This window comes from Euwallacea fornicatus, chromosome 8 (assembly GCF_040115645.1).
Source record: "Euwallacea fornicatus isolate EFF26 chromosome 8, ASM4011564v1, whole genome shotgun sequence".
Classification (NCBI taxonomy): domain Eukaryota; kingdom Metazoa; phylum Arthropoda; class Insecta; order Coleoptera; family Curculionidae; genus Euwallacea; species Euwallacea fornicatus.
The window spans coordinates 196,666-217,801 of NC_089548.1; the positions used below are offsets into that span (position 1 = coordinate 196,666).

At 33.2% G+C, this 21,136-nt stretch overlaps 4 protein-coding genes and 1 pseudogene across 6 annotated transcripts; 2 read left to right on the forward strand and 3 right to left on the reverse strand.

Moving 5' to 3' along the window:
* Nucleotides 1-485: 485 nt before the first annotated feature.
* Prp19 (pre-mRNA processing factor 19) lies at nt 486-3,343 on the reverse strand. The gene is made up of 9 exons (XM_066284842.1): nt 3,191-3,343; nt 2,958-3,107; nt 2,278-2,546; nt 2,032-2,226; nt 1,773-1,974; nt 1,531-1,716; nt 1,171-1,305; nt 907-1,111; nt 486-838 (listed from the first exon to the last, which is right to left on the reverse strand). Exons 1-9 carry the CDS (start codon nt 3,207-3,209, stop codon nt 694-696), a joined length of 1,506 nt encoding a protein of 501 aa, XP_066140939.1. The 5' UTR covers nt 3,210-3,343; the 3' UTR covers nt 486-693.
* Nucleotides 3,344-4,754: 1,411 nt separating this feature from the next.
* Nucleotides 4,755-9,129, reverse strand: ric8a (ric8 guanine nucleotide exchange factor A). 2 transcript variants are annotated; one of them, XM_066285179.1, is made up of 8 exons: nt 9,004-9,129; nt 6,845-7,033; nt 6,620-6,793; nt 6,411-6,564; nt 5,730-6,353; nt 5,436-5,677; nt 5,250-5,387; nt 4,755-5,179 (listed from the first exon to the last, which is right to left on the reverse strand). In XM_066285179.1, the coding sequence occupies exons 1-8, from the start codon at nt 9,065-9,067 to the stop codon at nt 4,986-4,988; spliced, it is 1,779 nt and encodes a 592-aa protein (XP_066141276.1). In that variant the 5' UTR covers nt 9,068-9,129; the 3' UTR covers nt 4,755-4,985. The 2 variants fall into 2 exon arrangements, with proteins under 2 accessions (XP_066141276.1, XP_066141277.1); XM_066285180.1 differs by lacking the exon at nt 9,004-9,129 and adding an exon at nt 7,369-7,598.
* On the forward strand, nt 7,704-12,778 carry LOC136340807 (RNA polymerase II-associated protein 1). Of its 2 annotated transcripts, XM_066285158.1 has the most exons (14): nt 7,704-7,940; nt 8,009-8,136; nt 8,190-8,404; nt 8,461-8,635; nt 8,691-8,859; nt 9,100-9,825; nt 9,880-10,287; nt 10,354-10,567; nt 10,641-10,780; nt 11,188-11,365; nt 11,422-11,687; nt 11,750-11,876; nt 11,932-12,489; nt 12,577-12,778. In XM_066285158.1, exons 2-14 carry the CDS (start codon nt 8,013-8,015, stop codon nt 12,751-12,753), a joined length of 3,477 nt encoding a protein of 1,158 aa, XP_066141255.1. In that variant the 5' UTR covers nt 7,704-7,940; nt 8,009-8,012; the 3' UTR covers nt 12,754-12,778. The 2 variants fall into 2 exon arrangements, with proteins under 2 accessions (XP_066141255.1, XP_066141254.1); XM_066285157.1 differs by having other exon boundaries at nt 7,705-8,136.
* Nucleotides 12,779-12,885: 107 nt separating this feature from the next.
* LOC136340852 (photoreceptor outer segment membrane glycoprotein 2-like) lies at nt 12,886-15,257 on the forward strand (annotated as a pseudogene).
* Nucleotides 15,258-15,312: 55 nt separating this feature from the next.
* Pp2A-29B (Protein phosphatase PP2A regulatory subunit A) lies at nt 15,313-21,029 on the reverse strand. The gene is made up of 10 exons (XM_066285177.1): nt 20,723-21,029; nt 18,625-18,852; nt 18,424-18,573; nt 17,938-18,132; nt 17,533-17,880; nt 17,162-17,465; nt 16,776-16,965; nt 16,506-16,689; nt 15,877-15,961; nt 15,313-15,704 (listed from the first exon to the last, which is right to left on the reverse strand). Exons 1-10 carry the CDS (start codon nt 20,804-20,806, stop codon nt 15,694-15,696), a joined length of 1,779 nt encoding a protein of 592 aa, XP_066141274.1. The 5' UTR covers nt 20,807-21,029; the 3' UTR covers nt 15,313-15,693.
* Nucleotides 21,030-21,136: the final 107 nt, after the last annotated feature.

A 21,136-nucleotide genomic window follows, 5' to 3' on the forward strand; every position in this document is an offset into this window, starting at 1 on the left:
CTGTTAACTGTAAGTTAATTTCATTAGAAACATTTTTCATTCAAGTCTAGAATTGGTCAAATTATTAGTTTTTATAGAGCTACGCTAGCAGACCATTGGTGCCTTATTGTTTGTCCGCCAGATTGATCTGTTATATTACCTATTGGTATTGAAGTCAACTTGTACTACCAACTTTAGCTGCAAGCTAATTTCTATAAAATGTTAGAATAGAGAATTGGTATTGGTCAGATTCTCGACTTTTATGAAAATTGACTGTTAGTTAAACTTGAAAACAAGTTTCACTTACTATAGTTTGTAATACACATTTATGCGACAAGTACAAAAAATAGCAATGTTAACTTTTATACAGATAGCTTAAAAAGTAATTGAGATATTTAAACTATTAAAAGACAAAATAGCTCTCAAAAAGACAGAAGGCATAATCTTTTATTAATTATTTTTGAAGTTTCCATGTGTAAAGGATATTAGGACTAAAAAATGTAAACTTAAACTTAAAATTTTTATTTATTCACTTTTCAAAAAAATTCAAAACATACCCTTGATTTTATTCAATCTAACCTAGTTTTATTAGTCAGGTGTTCCCATACAGCGGTCATTTAGTAGTAAAACTGTAAAACAAGGATATGATACATTTCAAACGCTTAATACCAACTTTATTGATTATCTTAATTAATTGACAATTCTAAATGTACTTTATTCGAAGCCATAGAGCTTAAGGGTTCTGTCCATTGAAGTAGACGCGATGAATCTTGCATTTTTGCCGAACCGGACCCCGGTTGCTGCAGCCGTATGATCATTAAACACTTTTAGTTCTTGCCATTGTTTACATAAATAAATCCTAGAAAAAATTTATAATCCAAACTTAACTGCCACACCAAAAACACATTAAATTTATAAACCACTTACCTGACATCACTTCCAGCTACCGCTAAATAGGTACCATTTTGGTCGAAACATAAGTCCTTAATTTGGTACCCTTCATCTAGTTGTAAGGTTTTGAAATTTTTCAATTTACGCAAATCCCATAGTTTCACGCATGCATCATCCGCAGCTGTAGCTAAATAATATCCGTTTTCTGAGAAAGAAATTGTAGTGATAGCCCCCGAATGTCCTGTGAATCGAATATGAATAAATAGCGATTGATTTAAAGCAAAATTTACCACTATTTACCAGTAAAATTTGCCACATTACTTTGCTCTTTTAAATCCCAAATTTTCACTTGTGAGTCCGCAGTTCCAGTACCAAAAATCAAGCCATCAGGATGAAGTTGTGCAGTAGTCAAAGGAATGTTGCTGTTGTCCGATACTAAAATTTATTATTCACAATAATTATTAAAAAAAAAAAAAACAGTCTAAAAAGAAATGTTTTCAGATATGCGTAGGTAATTGATAATCCTGAAGAAGGTAAAAAAAAACTAGTCTAGATCACTTATACTTTTCATTCATTTTCTTATTTATTCTGATAAGCTTTATTGGTTATTATGTTTCCAACACATATATGAAAAATAAAATTTTAAGTATATTTACTGACCTTTAGTGAGTAATCTGCCAGTATTGATATCAGAGAACGCCCAATGTTGGTCTTCTGAAGCAGACAAAACATAATCACCAGTAGGATGGAGTGATAATCCTGTCACTGGCCCATCATGGCAATGAAGAAGTAGAGTTGTTTGTGATGTTGGTACATGCCAGACTCTAATACTTGAGTCAGGAGAAGCTGAAATTATAATCAATGTTCACAGAACATACTTATAATGTTCCTTTCACACCTACCAGTCAATACAATATCTTCATTACTATGATAAATTACTTTTGTGACTTTCTTGGTATGACCCTTCAAAATGGCCACAACTTGTTCTGTATCTTTATTAAACACAGTTGCATTTTTATCATTACCCCCAGTCAACACTTTACTGGTGTCTGTGCTATGAACATCTAAAGCCAATATACCTGGAATACTTGCTGAATGCAAACCCTGAAAAAAGTTTCATTATTAATTAAAAAAAAAATTACACTTAATTTAATGATTTACAATAAGAGAAGCCAAAGTCTTAAAAGCCCTGATTTGATCTTGTGTTGCCAATTCTTCAGGAACAGTTCTACCCCGCTTTTTACGTTCTTGGGTTAAAATAGTCGCCCTCTCTTGCAGTTTTTGAATAACTTCTCCACTCATACCTGCTTGTTCTGCAGGCTGTGCTGCTACTCCAGATGGCTCAGCAGCCACTGCCTAACAAATCATATTTCAATAAAAATTATATCTAAAAAAAATGTGTCTTACTGGTTGTGGAACAGATGTTATTCCAGCCTGAGGCTTCAGAGTGGCCAAAGCCTCTCTGGCAGCTGTTACTTCCTTATTTAACCTAGCAATTACACGGCAAGCTGCATCATGCTGATAAAGAGCATGGCTGAGTTCTTGCCGGGCAGTTTGAAGTTGTTGTCTTTGGGTGAAACTGTACAACATAACTGCATCCCACTCATCTTGCAGTAGCTTCAATGTTGCTGGAATGCTAGTTGCGCTAGGGGGTTTAGGTTTAACAACCGGAGGAGCTAAAATATAAAAGGTGATGACAGTTCGTGCAAATTCTAAAAAAATACAATTTTAATAGGTAAACTACAGTTGCAAAATTGATAGATTCCTTTAAAAAGATGTAGAGGTAATCCAGAAACCAATGAGATTAATTTTTAAATAAATAAGCTTTTTTTTTATTTAAAATAAAATTAAAGCACAGAATTTGCAAAGTATGAATAACCTCAATATCTATGTTTTTATCACCCCTCTTGCAACTCAATCACCAATGTGCATCAATCATCATTAGTAACATATATGATAGAAAAATATCTTGATTTTGGATTATATTTATAATATCCTAGAGCAGAGTTACTAACCAAATTGCTACCGCAAGAAACTCAAGCCTGCTCATTATAAAATACAATTCTACTTCTTCCAAAAATACTCACTTTTAATTTCTATTAGTTCATCAACACTAACTTCCTTTCCACTTATCGGATCGATTCCATTTTCCTGTACGTACTTTTCAATTATTCTCCTCTCGAAAACAGCTCCAGAAGAAGGAGAAACCACAGGGTGCTCCGGCACTTCGTTGGAAACTAAACACAGGTAAAAGATAGGTTAGAAATGTGAAGGAACCCGGCTAAAAAGAATTTGCAGATATTAAAGGGTGGAAACTTACTGGCACATACTAAAGCCATAATTATTTAATTCCAAAAAGTCTCTTTTAATTAATAATCATTAATTTGTTGCAAAAAATAGATTATTTGTAATGCAAACAAACGCGCAAACCAAAACACCACAGACAGAAATGGCCAGCATGACATATGATTTATATGACAGACTGTCTGACATTTTGACGTGTGCCTGGGTTTTTCACATGACGAGTAGTCAGCGGAGTAATTTTATTTCAAGGAAGGATTTAGTAAATCAAACTTTGTCTATTGGACTATACAGGGTGTTGAATTCTATCTAATATTATCGTTTCTGTTCGTTTAAAGGCAAAATTGTATTAGATTTTTTTGACGGTCCGTTTATAAGGAACTTGAGAGTAAAATATGAAAAATGTTCTCCATACCATTAGCGAAATATTTTGAAAAAAGGTTTTCTAAAATCTGTAAACTTATAATGCTACCATTATATTTTCCTCAATTAAACACCTAGCAGCCGTAATCTTACTATCTATTGCGACATTATGTAAATGAGTTTTGTAAAAATGATTAAATGGTACATTGGAAATAGTTGAGATTATTTGAATATTTACTAACTTAGAAATAGATTTAGGAATGTTTATTTATTTGTTACTAATATTATTAAATAATATATTATTTTGTTGCTGGTGGTTTAATAGAAGAAAATTCCAGGCCAGCATTAAAAGTTTAAAAATGTTAGAAAAGTTGTTTTCAAAATTTTTTGTAAATAGTGCAAAGAACATTTTTCTTATAAAAGTCTAATACAATTTTGTCCTTACAAGAATAAAAAATATAATAGTATATAGTATTGGAATTTACGTGGGTTTTCTTATGATCAGTCTGGCAATGCAACACTCTGTGTATATATATAGTTTCACTTTTACCAACATTCGCAATTCCAATTAATAAGAACCAGATGGGCTCGTCCCTCGTGTTGTGCCTTGTAGATTTTATTATATCATATTGAATTAAGAGATTTATGATATTTTTGTCCCATCAATTCAACACATGCATTGGGCCTTATTGTCCCCTAGTACATCCTTAGACCTTTTATGTTTACTATTAGTCTGCCGAAAAAATCGAATCTTTGGTAATTGAATATTCGCTCAAAAAGTACGTCACAATCTTCTTCTCTTTTAAAGAGAGCCGGTGTTTCGATACCTCAGATGCCCACTTTGTACAAGTAAGGCAAGGACGGGTCATGTCATGTTTAAAATTTTAAGGCAATCTTAACATGAAATTTTAGAGAATGCCCTTTCTGGTAGATCAGTTGTTTGAGTGATCTTAGAAAAGCTTGTATATAAGAATGTAATGAGGTTTGGACAAGTAAAATGTTGCCCCAAAAATCTCGAAAACATAACACTTTGGTCGGTATTGCCGAAAGGAAAAAAGACAAATTTTATGTAGTGCGTCATTCATAGTTCATACCATTAAGTGCAAAAAAGTTTATCAATTTGCATACTTTGTTCGATTAACAAAAAGCAGGGAGGAAAGCAATTGATTCACTTACCCAGCCGTGGAGAAATACAACAAAAGGCCCTTTCTGCCTGCGAATAGGAAAAACTATTTTAATTATTTAGTAAATACTGTATATAACGACTAGATTTAATTACAATCAATACAAACATAATACGGATAAAAATTAATTAATATTAATACAAACATAAGAAGAATAGGTCAGTAGTGTTAAGAGTACAATTTGTATATTATAATCTTGTTAAAATTACGATATTATTAAGACATGAATTCTTTTACAATGGCTAACAAACTTGTGTTGCACAAATTTTAATCACTATCTGAATCGTTTCCGCTAATTTTCTGAGCTTTTAAACCCTCCTGTAGTTCAAGTACGTGGCTTACTGGTTGCGGCTTTCCATCTTTTCCAACAACACACGGTTGAATGACACCTGATTTCGTCAATTTGTCAATCTGCTGTACTAACTTCATCGCCTCATATTCCTTTTGCTCGTCAGTCATTCCTTTAAAAAATTAAACTTATTATTAACATCTATTTATTTAAATTTTGATCATTCAGTGCTTAAAACAGACCTTCCATAGGATTGGCATGAGGCTTTTCCACACACCCTAATATTGGATTTATCCTATGCTTTTGCTCTGCATATTCTTCCGTTTCACTGCCTTCGCTATCAGAGCTGTAGTCGCCCTCGACTTCATATTTTTGGCCTCCTACAAAACATTCTTAAAATGCAATAAAAATTTATGAATAAATCCCACCCAATAATCCTTTTTGGGCGAGTAATCCAGCAGAATTTCCGAACCCTGTATATTTAATCATACGGGAAACGTTGCCTTTGCACAATACAAACAATAGTTCGGCAGTTAAATCTCGAATTTGGGTAATACGGCTTGTAAGAAACTTGCAGAGATGGCCCCTTAAAGTGTCAGTTTCTTCAGGCCGATTTTCCATATCTTTTAGGGGTGGCAAAATATGGACTCGTAGATATTTTCTTATTGACCTGAAAAAATCATGAACAAAAACACGTTCCCATATCAAATTTATTTAGTCACCTATGCGCCGTTGCACCTTTTAATAAAACAGTCAATATCGGAGAAAATGTATCTCCAGCCATCTTCACTGTTTGGTCCTTAAACTTGACCTCCAGAAACATCAAAATCTCATAAATAACAATCATATTCAAATTTTCGAATTTCAAGCTTCTGGGTATAGGTGCAGTTTCAAGAGACCCATCCACTGTGCTCAGCAATTCAGTATAACATGCAGCAGGTACATTTGTGAGAAGATTTACAATATTATTTCTAAGCTGCCAAGTTTTGTCTAGGGTTAATGTAGAGGCCAAAAGATAATCTTTCAGTACCCGCACTAAATCCCTGTACAGGATTAATTCGTCCTCGTTTGCTGAGGAAGAATTTATAGTGATGTTAAAAAGGACTTTTAAACCCTCAGAAGCAATATCAGCTCTTAGGTCATTAAGAACAGCAGGAAAACGAGGAGATTGTGACAAGCTTTCAGCCGTATCCTTGAGCAGAAGTTTTAATACCGACGTGAAAAGTTTTAAGCCATTCAAACTAATAACTCTTTGTCTTACTTCATTGGATATGGCAGTCATATAAAAGGTGTATTTTACATCATAGAATTTCATTGCATCAGGTATCCGGAGCTTATCATATAAGCTACAAATTAAATTCATTAAATAAATTAATTAACATATACATTTGCAAATTTCTGACCTTATTCTATAAAGGATTTTGTCAAGAAATCCATTTTCAATGGAAGCTTTGATTATTTCTGGACTATTGTACAGTACATTCCAAAGCACTTTTTGCCCTTCTTCAATTTTGCACAAAGAGTCATCAGTATAGTCAAAGTTTTTATCATTTAAGCCTGTGTAAATTTTCATGTCGTCAAACACAGATATTTAGGTAATTGAATCTAATACCAGTATGAGAGATCAATAAGTCTAACCATGGCTGTGTTGCTAATTTATTTACAGAAGCCTTATCTCGACTAATGATGCGAAATACTGTAAAAACCACAGCCAACAGATCATTGTCATTACTTTTGGTGGCAAGCTTTATTAAGGAATTCCATAAAGTCTCTCGTTTGTTTCCCTCTGGAATCTCATAATAAGTATTTAACAAATCAACACAATTATATTACAAACCTTTAAGTTCTTCTATATCAAAAACTTGATACTCTTTCACTAGAAAATTAATTAGAGCCTGCTCATAAAGGGCTTTTTGATCATTTTCAATTCCTGAAATTATGTTTTCAATATTTTGTTCAGTTGGCACGGATAAATCTGGTTCATATTCTTGAAGCTGGTACTTTATTTCTGCTATATTGGCCATTGCTGAAAAAATTATAAAGATTAAGGAGAATGAGATCCTAATGTTGAGAAGTGGATTTGAATAACACTGTAAAGTTTATTAGATAGCTTTGAATCATTCGATTTTGATTAGGCCTGAAGAAGAAAAAAACTGCACTCCTCTTAACACTTTATAGTTCGTATGGAAATGAGTGATTATTGAAACATTAGAGGTATCAATAGATTTGTTAGTTGGTTCATAAAAAGGGAAACAGTATAATCGAATCCCTGCATGTATGATTAATGTCTTAATGGAAGGTTATTTTTTTATGATGGGACTGGAATTAACGGTGTAGGATAGAATTATAGAAGCAACTTACTTTCTTGAAAACTTAAAGCAATATGTGAAAATGTTTGTTGCTACTGAGTTGAATATTCAGTAGATTGCGCCCAACAAGTAAAACTACAAAACAAACTTAAAGAAGTATTAATTCTTGAATAATTTACATTTGTAACAGCTTAGAGATGCTCAAAAAGTGTTTAAAATATAATTTAAAATTATGCAAACTTAACTGATCATTTTATCATTATAAACAAACATAATCGTAAAACAAACCTTACAACTCGATCCTTAAAAGCTCGAATCGATTACGATTGTCATTTCATATATATATTTTGTATACAAACTGCACGAGGTTACGCATGCGTTTTATTAAAGAATGGAATATATTTAACTTTGAAACGTATTAAAACGTGAAATACATATATGTATATGAAAGACATCAAAGATGCTCGTACAGCATTGCCAGATGCATGTGGCCACGTATCTTTGACAACAAAATCGTGCAATTTGTATCACAACCAGTAGATAATCGAAATCGATTCGAAATTTCAAGAATCGGGTCACTGAAGCAGCTTATTCCATAAATATAGAGGATTAAATTACATAGGGGTAAAAATTTTATTTTCACTCTTCACACAAAGGATACAGTTTACCTTATTGCAATAATTGATTTCAAGCAAAATGTTAAAGAGGCCTTGTATCCATGATGACGACGATGAAGTCTTGAGACAGCAAGCAGAATTTTTCCAGCAAAAAGCTCAACATAAAATAATTCCCTCAGCAAAATTAGCAACATCACATGAAGGTAAATTTCAGCAAGTGTTAAGTTATGTATCAAAGGTGATTATTAATCTTCAGGTAATAATGCCTCCAGTTCAGCAATTGAAAAAATGGATGTCCCTTCACAAATTGGTAATGTCGAAGAAAACATTCAGGATCAAGTTGCCAATACATTTGAGGCGATACCAACTGACATAAACCTAAATCAGATAACGGAAAAGAAAAGTTACTCTGCAGGAATTCCTAAATTAAAATTTGACAGTGCAGGCTTTCCAAAGGCAGTTAGACGAACTGTGAGTTAACTACTCAGTCTATTCCTCAAAGTCTATCTATGTTAATGTAAAATTAGTTAGATATTAAGCCCAGGGAAGGAAGTATATTTTCACAAGACATAAAAAGATTAAAAATGAATGTGGATCATACACAAAATGAAGATCTCCCATCTTTGATTGTTAAAGAACAAATAAGGGACGAAACATTGAGTCACTCTACAAGAGGGAATATAATGAATTTACAAACATTGGGTAAGGTGCAAAATTTGGAGTTCACAGTACATTTGAATAAAAAATAAAATTTTAGGTAGTGCGGCAGAAAAATCGACAGTCTTGACTATCAGTGATAAAAAAAAAATTCACCTTGATAACTTGAAAACTTTAAATGCAATGAGTGAAGGCGAAATAGTCAGTGAGAGAAATAAACTTTTAAATACTTTGGATCCAGCATTAATTCAGTTTTTAAAATCCCAGAGGTAGGTATATTACCAGAAACTTTAATGACATGTGAAGTGTGGTGGCACCCAAATGCTGGAAATATTTTCTAATCTGAACATTATTTTTAAAAAGACAAACCTTCCATCATTACTCTGCAAAGAAAAGAGAAAAATGAACCTTACCAGCTTTTGCTGCCTTTTCAGTGTGACCACATGCAGTATTTGCCATTTTCTTCTCCAATTTCATTCTTGCATTTCCATATTTATTATTTGTAATAGGTCAAAAAATACTTCTGAACTTGAAACCAGAAATCGAACAATTAAAGAACAAAATCAGGTAGCACAAATGGTTAACATTGAGCAACTAGAAGCGCCAAAGGAAATTCTCTCCAAACCTGAAGCATCTGGTTGGTTGCACTTTAACGAATTTGAAGCAAGCAAATTAGCTTGGATGAAAGATGTATCTGTACCTAAATTAAAAAATTGTGAAGGCTTTGAGGCAAGATTTGACTTTGAAGGTTACCTCCTCCCATATAGTGTGGCCCAATTTGATGAATTAAATCGCCATTTATACCATCATGGAGATGAACCAGAGCGCCCAGGTTACAGTTTACAGGAACTTCTATTACTCTCCAGATCAAACGTATCCCAGCAAAGAATTATTGCTTTGAACACCTTAGCCAATGTTCTGAGCGTAGATCAAACCGGCATCTACGATCAAGTGATTGATATTCCTATAGAACAAGTTTTCTTCGTTTTGAGAGTGAGCATAGACGACAATGTACCCTCGGTACTGAATGCTGCTGTCAAAGCTTTGAGGAATTTTTTTTACTACCAAATTGACGAGACTTGTTTAGATAATATGGCTAGTTTTGGTCTAGGCCTGGTGCAACCCGTGTTAGCCGTAGATCATACTGAAGATGATAGTACTATAAATGACCAACAGCTGGCTGAGATCAATTTGGTTAAATGTCTTGCGAGGACTGAAATTTTTTCAAGAATCAGGTAAACAATATTTCCCCAAGAATGTGCCAGAACCTTGTTTTAATCCTTTTTTAGGTATATTATAAACACTGTAAAACCACCATTTGAAACTGTGATATACTGCATCGAACTATTGATTCGTTTAGCCAGAGATTCAGAATTTATAGTTAACAAAATTTTTCATTGTGAAGGGCTATTAAGTGGTATTCTAAAGTACTTCCTTCCTCCCGTAAACAAAATAAAAACAGTCTCCAGCTACAACACGCCTTTACCACAGGTGGTAAAGTTAATCAGAGTTTTGTCGTCCAAGAAAAGGATTATTGCCGACCATTTGCTAAGAGAACACAATTTACTTCATGTTATTGTTTCATATCTACATGAAGACCTTTTCTCCCAAAACGCCTTTGGTATGAAACTGCAGGTTGAATGTATGAGGTATTGGACATTGCTGATACATTATGGATTAACCTTGGAATTTGTCGAGTAGGTGAATGATGCAAAATTATTGTTGTGAGTGAAAAGACTAAATTGATATCGTTCTTGTCGCAGGCAAAATCGCAATATTCTTTTGAAGTTTTTGGATTATCATTTTAAAAATACAGATAATAATACGTCTGCAACGTTGATAAGACAAAGCCATTTAGGAGCTCTCCTAATTCTTCTAGCTAAAACCGTGGAAAAAGGATTTAACTTGTTTCCGGATTTAATGAAAGAGTGCTTTGTTAAATGGATTAATCAATACAAGAATGTTCAGGAATATACGGTAGGTATTAGTAAAACTAAGTATTTATCTTTATTATACTTTTTTCTCCATAATTTTTTTTTTAATTCTTTAGTGTGGTCAGTTACAAATCACTTCAGCTCTCCTTTATTATTCTGCGATTTGCAACAAAAATACAACACCAATTTATAGCTCTGAATATTTTGAAATTATTTTTGAATCATGTGGATTTAATACTTCGACACAATACATCATGTAAGTATTAATTATTATTAAATGAAGAAATTCAAAGCATTACTAAAGTTTCTGCCTATGCTCTCCACATAAAAGCAGAATCGAAGTGTGAACAATTCTGAAACTTGCAGTACTGAAGTATTAATGTTTGGTAGTTCGCTTTTTCGTCTAAAGACTGCTCGGGTTAAGAATTTACCCCTCTTGCAAAATTTTTGTTATTCAACTAGGAAGTACGTGTACTCTTTACCGACTGTAATGACCAACTAGATTAGACCACTTTTATGGGGTTATATCTAAAAAAGTATTATATGGGCAGTGTTTACGATAAAAAGAAAACGGGTTCTCACTTCGAATTATTTAAAATTCATCCATACGAATTCTTTTTGAGGCATAAATTATACCAATAAACAAATGTGTTATCATTTTAGTAACGGTTCTCTCTTGTTGAACAACTATGAGACCCATAAGACTACGGCAAATTTAAAAACATTGGAAGCTGCCGCTTGGTTTTCGATTGACCACATTGTTCCTGTAATGCAATGGAATAGCTGCATTCCTTTTTTGTACACTTTATCTACTTGTGTTCTATACGACAGCTCTTCAAAAGTAAATAAAATTGAACTTTAAACTTCAAAATTTGTTCTTTATACGTGTTATTGCAGGTTAAAATAAAGTTTCTAAACCATCCTCATATAAATGCATACACAGTGAAACTAAAGTCTTTTAGATCATATTTCAACATAAGTAATTGGTTTACAAGATGCGAGAGTTTTCTCATTATGAACATACTGAAAATCGCTCAGAGTGTTCAGGACAGTATAGAACCTGCACTTTATTACGATATTGCTGTGAAAGCCTTATGTGTGTTTAGCTCTGAGCAAAAATCGGATTTAAAATATCTAATCGATAACGTTGTATTTTGTTCGAGGTAAGAATCGACTATTCAAGGTAAAGAATATACATATATGAATTGATTTGCTTTCGTTTCAGGTTTTATGCGCTGGAAATTGCAATGTCCAATACTCGGCTTAATGAAACAACTGATGAGTTAAATCAGGCATGGCAGCATTTAGGAGATATTAGAAAGGTTTATACAGATGTTTTAGGTCTAACTAAAGTACTATTTTAAAATATTTTAGTTTTGAGAGAATTTAAATAGAGAATGTTTTTAGGAAGTCTTATTTCAAACAAACACCTGTTTAGACGTAAATGCTGTCAATGTGATTCCGGCAGATTGGATTTATACCCCACTTGTAATACTCTACTCAAATCAAAAAAAACATCTTAATAGAACAACCAACGACGAATGTAAAAACCTTTTTATAATCTTAAACTGTTTGAGATGGATTTTACTTTATGAAACGTACTTCCCAGTGTTGGCGGATTCAATAAGCCCCACGGAAAAATACGTGAGGCTGGGATGTTTATTCTTGTGCAGCGACAATTTATTCTTAGACAGGGAACTATTACCTCTGTTAGAGAGAATTTACAAGTTTTTGGTTAAAGCAGAGAATAGAATAAACTTTGAGCAGGAAATTGTTGGTTTAACAAACTTTAAAGACTTCTTCGTTCAGCTTCTAGAACAATATCAAGCGGTCAGCTATGGCAATAAACTGTTTGGCAATGTGCTATTGTTTCCTTTACTGAAGAGACACGATATTAAACTAAGAAAGATATTGTGGTCAGAATACATGGGAGTTGTTGAGTCTTTCATGGTAAAGAGAAATGAGGTATTATGTTTTTTTCTATATATTGATAGATATTTCAGTGTTTCATTATAATGAATTAAAAATTAATTATTTTTCAAATAATAATAGGTGTGGCTCAATCCTGAAGATCTGATCTATCCTGTGGAAACTGACCCGTCATTATACAGCTGCTATCGAAAGGCCTTGGGAATGAAAACAGTACCCGTAGATAGTATAATGCATAATATAGCTGAGATAAATGTGCGTGAATTTAAAGAAACAGCCGAAAATTTAAGATGTAAATGATTATAAATAAATTTATAACTTATTATGTTGCGCTGATTTATTTGCAGAATAATGTAATGCAAATGTTTTTTGTTGTATTTGATCACAAATCATGAGTATTTAAGCAGTTTACAGAAAAACCTCCGCCACTGCATCTGCTCTTGTTTCTGAAAGCAATTAAGGAAATTTACTTTAGATCGGAAAACAGGCATCCTATATATTATATTGAAGGTGTTGTCTTTTTCTCACTTAATTATGTTTCTGATGGAACATCTGAATTCCTTATTCAATCTGCGTAATATCTTTTTACCTATACTTCAATACCTCCTTATAACAGAATAAGTTATCGTTAAAAGACATGAAAGATGTGTTTTTATAAATTGGCGATCGGGCTATGTAAATTGAACAGGAATCGACGAAAGCCATTAAGTAGCATATTCTATGGTATTTGCTTCAAATATGGTTTCCTGTTTTACGATTTTAAATTTGAATTCTCAGTTTTATATATTATTAAAGTACTAATTGGCGTCATCATCACAGAGGTGACCGTTTATGTATATGTAGCCATTTCGTCTACCATAATATTAGAAAAAAACTGAAATTAATTTTATTTTTATCGTGTTCATCATATATGGAATTAATATTATGATAAATTGGTTAATTTGGCTCAAAATATGTAATACATGCATTAACTAGTTCCACAAGTAAGTATCTTAAATTTTTAAGTAAATAAAGAAAACCTAGATGTATTTTTAGGAAAAGTACTAACAATTTATTATTGTTGTGGTACTGCGCAAGAACAAACACAGTTATTATATTAATAATTGCGAATTTCTCTAGAAAGGCGAAGAAACATATTGCCAAATCCATGAAAAATTTAATCCAAAGTAGAAAGATATTGATTTGGCTTCAGTAAGCCCTTATATTGTGCCGTTTACGGAAAAGCGTCTTACGCATTACTTTATGCGTACCAAAAAAAAAAATCTACAATTAATTAAGTTCATCTTACAGGAAACATGAAATCATACCTTAGTGACCCCGAAGTGGAAGAAGCTATAGACAAAATACAGTACGAATTTGAGTTTTGCGGCTATAATCCTATAAAAATTGGTATGACGTTGAGTGACTAAACGGTGATATAGTCAATGCCAAGACCTCTTTAGTTCAGGAGTATGTTAGCATTAGCAAATTATAGTGAAACAAACTAACTTTTTCTGCAGAATCCGCTTCGGTAGCGAGAAATTAAATTTACCCATTGTTCCGTTTTCGTGCTGCAAAATAGACTACCGTTTACAATGTTTACATGACTCCTCCAACAAATTGAATTTACGAATGTGCGGATGAACAAACTTAATAACAGATTCCTTAAACACTGTAGGATGTGTAGAAAAGATGAAAGTGCTTATAGGACGGGTTATCGATGGGTATATCATGGTTGTAAGCGCAGGTACATTTCTCTATATTGGTAATGGTTATATTAGTTTGTGCGTAAACTCAACATTATCATAAATTTGCAAGTTATCATAATAACCTTATTCAAACTTTTATACACTTCAGCTAGAAACGCAATTTTGCTTTTTGACCTAGAAGGCGTAGCTCCCAGATGGACATTTAAAAGAGGCGCCTGCGTCTATGCCTGAGAAAAAACCTTGACAGAATAAATGGTACGTAGGTATTTAATCATATCTAACTTTTCTAAATCAGTTATTTGATCTAGGGGATTACAAATAAAATGCTAGAAAAAAGGATAATGAATCAGAAGCAGAAGGAAACATCTAGATCAAAACGGATCAGTTCGGGAAAATCAACAGAGGCTAACCTTTATAGACAAACAACTTTTCGACGGTCCTAAAAAGGTGGCTGTTAAAACAGGAGAATATGTCTTGGAGGAAAAAGGCGAAACTGGGTAGAACATCGACACTGGCAGTAAAGCTTTCACAAAGCAGTAAAATGCTTACTTTATCTTCACAAATTATACTTATTTTTGTTTTTAAGGGTAAAAATTCTACCTACTTTTTTAATCCTTACTAGCATTGATTGGTGAGCTACTGACTACTATTGAGTGGCTACTTGCTTGCGAGCTTCAAGGTATCCTAAAAATTAAAAGAACAGCGATTATAAACGAATTTATTTTTTGCAAACCACGTAATATTCGATCACTCTTAAATGCCAAAAAAAAACTACAACAATAAAAAAATTCTATTATCAGAGCGAGATGGATAGCGAGTCAATGATGGAATCTTTGAGAGGGAAGTAGGCCAACAATGGCAAGCCTTTTGCGGGTCCTATTAAACTATTGTCTTCGGAATAACAAATGGTTTTGCGCTATTTTCGGTGTATTATTAACCGTTACACAACCCTATATGTTTAAAATAATTTACAGCTTACCTAACTACTTCTGTCTTAGATTTTTTGAATTTAAGCTTTAAACCGTTGCTCTGTCTCTAACAGGTTTCAAACTATCTATTGTTTCCTACAACCTGGGATTCCTTGTACATTACGAATGTAAACATTCGTATGAAACCCTAAAATATTATGAAAAATTAGCGCGTAAAATGGTGCAATGGTAATAAAATGAGATTTCATGATAATAAAATTTATTTTCACTATTAAACGTTACATTTAAATATATACAAGTAAATATAGTAAGTAAACTAGCATATTAATTAACTGGAAAAAAATGCTCGGAAATTCTTGCACCACATCATAGAAAATAAAATTCGAGAAATAAGACAGAAGAAAAAAAGGAAGAAACCTTGAGACCACTCAAAATGAATAGTAACCTATTTAATGTTAAGGTTTCTATAGTCATCATTTTATACACTGATGTTTCATTTTTATATAAATAATAGGAGGGAGTAACAGTTACCAAATTCTATGAGGTTAATAATATAATGGGTAGTGTTCAGCTCATTTATTCTTCTTACTTACATTAATGCCTTAAGTCATTCCAACGAATTTTCAGCCCAAAGCTAAAAAGAAATTCATATGTTCAAGAGTGCCTTTCTTAGATTGAAAAATAAAATAACAAAAGGCGTACTAATTGTAAAATCGATTTAATATATCATAATATCTTAGGGCAAATAAATACATACAAATAAACGATTAAAAACACGGATTTGGGTCTCGGCGCCTAACACTTACCGGCTATGCCTGAAATCGCCTCGGAAGCTGAATATTTTACGTCCACATCACCATCTTGATTCAGTTTGTCTAATACTGGCTTAACCTATAAATGACAAAATGAAAAATAATTAATTTTTGGAACAACCCGGTAACACCCCAAATTAAAAATGTATAATGTACAATAGTTTTTGTCAACAAAATTTCTTGATATAATGGTAAAAAAGAGATACACACTATCACATTCAACTTAATTGGTGGACTTAAGATTTTGGACGGAATGGTGAACAAAACTGCCTTGGACTTTGAAAGCGTTCTTTGTAAATTTGTATAAAATGCTGCGTCTTTTCAAGTCGTAAATTAGACAATGCCATACATATACGCACTACTTCATGTCAAGTTTAATAACTATTCGAAATGGATTATTGAAATACCAACAGCAAGCGAAAAGGAATACGATTAGAACAGGCAAGCGGTATTACAATAGATTATCGGACTTTGCGTAATGGGCAATAAAAAAATAAAACTTCGCTAATAGAACTTCAGTGCCCCTTCCACCCGAATTTAATCGACGATCATAACTATTTGAACACATGTCAATTTTTAGGTTGAAATAAATTTTCAGAGTGTTCACAATTATACTTGCTTACCTGAGGTTGAATTACTGCCTGGTCAAGCTGTGGAGCGATTTTCTGTAGTGTTTTTGCAACGTTAAACCGCACATTTGCAACTTTGTCATTTGCCATACTAAGGACAGTGGGAAGTAATAGTCTTGTCGTTATGTCACTTCCGCAGGCTTCCGCCAACACGTTGATGCAAAAAAGACAGGTCATTCTATAAAATATGGAAACGTAAGGAAAAAAAATATATTTTTTGCTAGAGATAGAATAATATTGTGTTAAACCGTTTACAATACATACCTGTAGAGATAATTTTGATCCCTGGCCATGGCCAAAACTTTAGGAATAATAGTGCCTTCAGCCCATTCTGCCCCAAACTGATCAACAAGTTTTCTGAGATTGAGAGTGGCAGCTTCACGGATGGCAAAGACGTGGTCCATAAGCCATGTCATACATAGAGCGTTCAGCTTTTCGTCGAAAAATTCTCTTCCTATGATAAGAAAAAAAATTATGACAATTAAAAATATATATTAGTGTTTCAAAGTAACAGATTTGCAAATACCATAAATATTAATTTGTATCTTCGTTATTGACCATACACAAAAAACTGTAACGTAAACGTTATATTTGACATTTTTCACTTATCCACTAACAATTATTAAAAATAACTATGAGAAATAAATTACCTAATTGTCCCGCCAACAATGGCATGTATTCAATAATAGCCGACCGCACTCTCCATTTCGAATCCTCTGCCAATTCCACGATTGCCGGTAATAGTGACTGCGACAGCTGTTGGATTCCGATGACCTCATTCACGCAGTCCAGATTCGAAATGATGTTTAACCTGACCTCTGGACACTCATCTTTCAATTGGGTCAAGAACAACGGTAATAATTGCTCAATGGTATTATGACGACCCAAAATAGGGCTCAGACCCATTATTACAGACGCCAAAGCGGATTTTACGTGCTGATTCGGGTCTGCCACCTGAAACAAAAATAAGTTTAATCGTTATTTTCAAAAAATTCAATTATCAATTGCAATAAAGACTCACCAATTCTTTGACGCATGGTAGAATATTTGTCATTATAATACTCTCTTGATGTGCCTTGTCCAAATTTTGACAAAAATCTTTGACTTTATTGGCAGCTGCAGCCCTAACCTCGGCTTCGGAGTCCTTAAGAAGGCTCTGAAAAGCTGGAACCAGATCTGTTCTGGTGATTTCTGGACCGACGGCCTTCTGCAGCTCAGTAAATTTGTCTGCTACCATGTATCGAACTCTCCATGAAGTGTCTCCAGTGCACTGTCTTAAGGTGGGCATTACCAACTGTTCCACATCCTCTTGGGCTAATAGAGTGGCGATACTAACGCATGCTTCCACTGCTAATAGCCGTACCGAATCCTATAAAAAAAAAACAAATTTTAAGTTCATATCTTACATTGGCAGTGCTACACAAACCTGTTCATCCTGGGCTAAGTTGACAAACATGGGAATCAAGTCTGACTTCAGGTATTCAAGTTCAACAACTTGTGCGAATTCTCCCAATTTCGTGGCGGCCGCTCTTCTTACCATTGGAGTGTCATCTTGGCAAAGAGCTTTGAAGTGGGACCTTAAGTCGGATTTCATGGTTGCAGAGACCCTTTGATAACACACCTAAATTCAACAAATCATCAGTATCTATTAGACTCTTAAGCGTAAAAAAATGAAGTTGAAAACCATCAAAGAAAAATGATTCATTATGAAACAAAATGAGTATTGTTACAATATAATGTATTAAAAAATTTTTGCGAAAATAAGGTTGTTTACTATGTCTTATAATAAAGGGGATAGTATAACTAAAACTCATAATTTGAGAATTATGAATTTTAGATTCCAGACTATCTGGTGTCTATGAGAGTCCCCTGTTACGTCCTTGTCTTGGACAAATTGTACTCCTATTCTTACCGAAAAAAGTCCACATCCTGATGTTCGCGATGTGAACCAATCCCCAGAACTTAACCTTTGGACAAGTGGCACAAAATGCGTCTCCAAGTCGGAGGGACTGTGCTGTTGAGCTACCGCTCTCAATGATTCTACTGCCTTGTCACGAACCACCTGTTACAAATTAAACGTTGCATACAAATTTATAAATTCATAGTTACTTACGGTTTCTTCTACTGTTGCCAAACTTTCCAATGGTGGCAACAGACAATAAGCAAACTCAGGCCCACCAACAAGTGGTATGAACTGGCCAAGCTGTTCTGCAAGCGCTAGTAGAACCTCGTCCTCATCATATATGGTTTCAGTCAAAAAGGGTATCAGTTCCGTCCTTGTTCTTTCTACTCCTAACGCCAGTGCGATTGTTGAAAGTTTTTTTATGGAGTTTAGGCGAAGCTGAAAAGAGAATAAAGTTAACTTTTTTCCCTCTTACCTTACTAAAAATCTATCTTCAAAGTAGATTGAAATGTTATGGTTTTTGAAATATCGCGAAAAAAATTGAAGTAAGCTAATTTTCAAATAATTATAATGCAAAAACTAACAAACTTCTTTTGATATAAGTCGATTTACCATGTTACAGAAATATTTGGTGACACCACGTCACATAATATATTTTTTTGTTTTACATTAAAAAAATGGGATCAGTAGTGGAATGTTGGCAATTGTTTCTTACATCTAGTCTTCTCAACATTGATACCGTTGAGAACAAAATAATGGTGTTTTGCCAGTATTCACATGCTGTTTGTCTCTGGGTGTTATGTAATTATTTATTGAAGTTTGTGGGTTACTGTATTAGAGTTAAGTACTACATTATCAATATATAAACTACATGCTTAATCAAAATAGCCCAATCAAGGTCTATTCATTAATTTGCCCTTGAGTGCATTTAAGCTTACAGAAAACACAGATATTTTTAGACGTCAACACCAGCAACTTGAGTTGAAGTTTCAATTTGAGACAATATAAATAGAGGGTCAACAAGAATAATTTGGAGAAAATTGTACAGATTAATAAATTTTAGCAACAAGCATAGAAGTTGAATTTTATACCACGGCTATAAAATAATTATATTAGTATGAAAAACATGGAAATGATGGAAAATGTTCTAAATAAAGTAAAGAATTGAAATTTAAAAGATTTACATTAACACTTACAAAATTAATGTATTATTTATTCTTATTAGCAAGCATGGTCAAGTCACAGTTAAACAATACAAAATGACTATTGATAAAAACAATCAGAGCATTATCTACTACCTCTGTACACCAAATTTGGCAAAATTGCATAAGTAATTTTGGTCATATTTTCATTCTCCAGGACTTTAAATAAAATATTGCTCATTTTATCTGTATCTAAGTAAGTATTTGTATTTAGCGTCCTTCAAACTTATTAAATAAATTGATTTTTAATACTCGCAGTGATTGTGCAAAAATATAAAAAATTTACTTCAAATTCAAATTAGTTCAGATTACTTATTTTTGGAAAAAAAATTGAATAATCCTCCTACATGAAGGAGAAATGAAATGTACAAGTTTCAATAGAAAGCTTAATTTTTTTAATTTTGAGCATTTATATTTAATTTTTAATAAATTCTGTAGAAGTTCATTGGGAGGTAAACTAAGAACTGGATGGCATAGGATGAGGTAACTTTTATTGGTTTAATACATTATTACAAGCCAAGTTATTACATTGAACTAATCACAAAACCCACATTGGCAAATTAATGACTAATACTAACTATTAAGAACTTTAATGACTCAGTTCAGATAATTTAAAATCAGCAATGTTTGAGAGGAGAATTCTAGAGAGTGCAAAGGCATTATGGTTAGTAAGCTGTGGTTGAATTTACAGGAATTAGTTAAAAGCATTAATCTTGGAGAAGTTTAACATAAAGTTTTGGATGAAAAATAAAATATTTTTGACTTTCTAGATTTACGTAAAACTTTAGACATTTTATAATAAATTCTGTGGGAGAGGTTCACTGAAAAGATAACTAGAAACAGGGATGGTTTATTAAGTCATAAACTCAAGTTATCACAATGAACTAATTACAAAACCCATATTGTCAGAGTGATTAGTACTTAGTATTAAAAAATTTGATAACTCTCTTGATATTTAGTTCTCATGCATTTCAAATGAGCAATACTTAAGAACGGGGCTTCAGGGTACATGGAGATCAAGGCTAATAGGCTGTGGTGGAATTAAACACGACTTAACTAAGAGTTTTAATCTAATTACTGGTCAAAACTTTAATACGCAAAATTACCTGGACATCTTCATTTTTGAGTTCGTCTATGAGTACCGCAATGGGATACAAAGAATCGTCACCCGCGGAGTCGCTGGCTGCCATTGTAGAATCAAGTCCAGTGGATACTGTCGATATCGTCGTTTTTACGTTATTTCTTTACCTGGGTTAAACACCTACGCGAACAAGGGCTTTTGGGGTACCAAAGCAACTACTTATGAGAGAGAATTTGTATCGTTACTTAGAAATTTTCAAAAAATGGTTTTCCAAATCCCAACCAAACCAAAAGAGCCTGGCTTTTATCTTTCTGGCATATTACATTGAGGGCGGCACTTATGCGACGTTATTGACTTATGACGTTGATGGACACACGAAGGCGGTGTATTTGAAAATCTAGTGCTTGTATTGTATTTTCCTCTTTTACTCTGTTTTAGA

Excerpts from the sequence above, each read along its gene's own strand:
- ric8a (XM_066285179.1), bottom strand. The coding sequence starts at position 9,067 with ATGAAATTGGAGAAGAAAATGGCAAATACTGCATGTGGTCACACTGAA. Across the intron at positions 5,388-5,435 it reads CGCCCAAAAAGGATTATTGG|GAGGCCAAAAATATGAAGTC; the intron begins GTGGGATTTATT and ends AATGTTTTGTAG. Across the intron at positions 5,180-5,249 it reads TCATGCCAATCCTATGGAAG|GAATGACTGACGAGCAAAAG; the intron begins GTCTGTTTTAAG and ends AATTTTTTAAAG.
- Prp19 (XM_066284842.1), bottom strand. Across the intron at positions 1,975-2,031 it reads AGACTTTGGCTTCTCTTATT|GGTTTGCATTCAGCAAGTAT; the intron begins GTAAATCATTAA and ends AACTTTTTTCAG. Across the intron at positions 1,717-1,772 it reads TGAAGATATTGTATTGACTG|CTTCTCCTGACTCAAGTATT; the intron begins GTAGGTGTGAAA and ends TTATAATTTCAG.
- LOC136340807 (XM_066285158.1), top strand. The coding sequence starts at position 8,013 with ATGTTAAAGAGGCCTTGTATCCATGATGACGACGATGAAGTCTTGAGA. Across the intron at positions 8,405-8,460 it reads CAAAGGCAGTTAGACGAACT|TTAGATATTAAGCCCAGGGA; the intron begins GTGAGTTAACTA and ends ATGTAAAATTAG. Across the intron at positions 8,860-9,099 it reads CAGTTTTTAAAATCCCAGAG|GTCAAAAAATACTTCTGAAC; the intron begins GTAGGTATATTA and ends TATTTGTAATAG.
- Pp2A-29B (XM_066285177.1), bottom strand. The coding sequence starts at position 20,806 with ATGGCAGCCAGCGACTCCGCGGGTGACGATTCTTTGTATCCCATTGCG. Across the intron at positions 16,966-17,161 it reads ATTGTTGGCGGGACAATTAG|GAAGAGAATTTTTCGACGAA; the intron begins GTAATTTATTTC and ends TTCTTATCATAG. Across the intron at positions 15,962-16,505 it reads AGGCAGTAATTCAACCTCAG|GTTAAGCCAGTATTAGACAA; the intron begins GTAAGCAAGTAT and ends TGTCATTTATAG.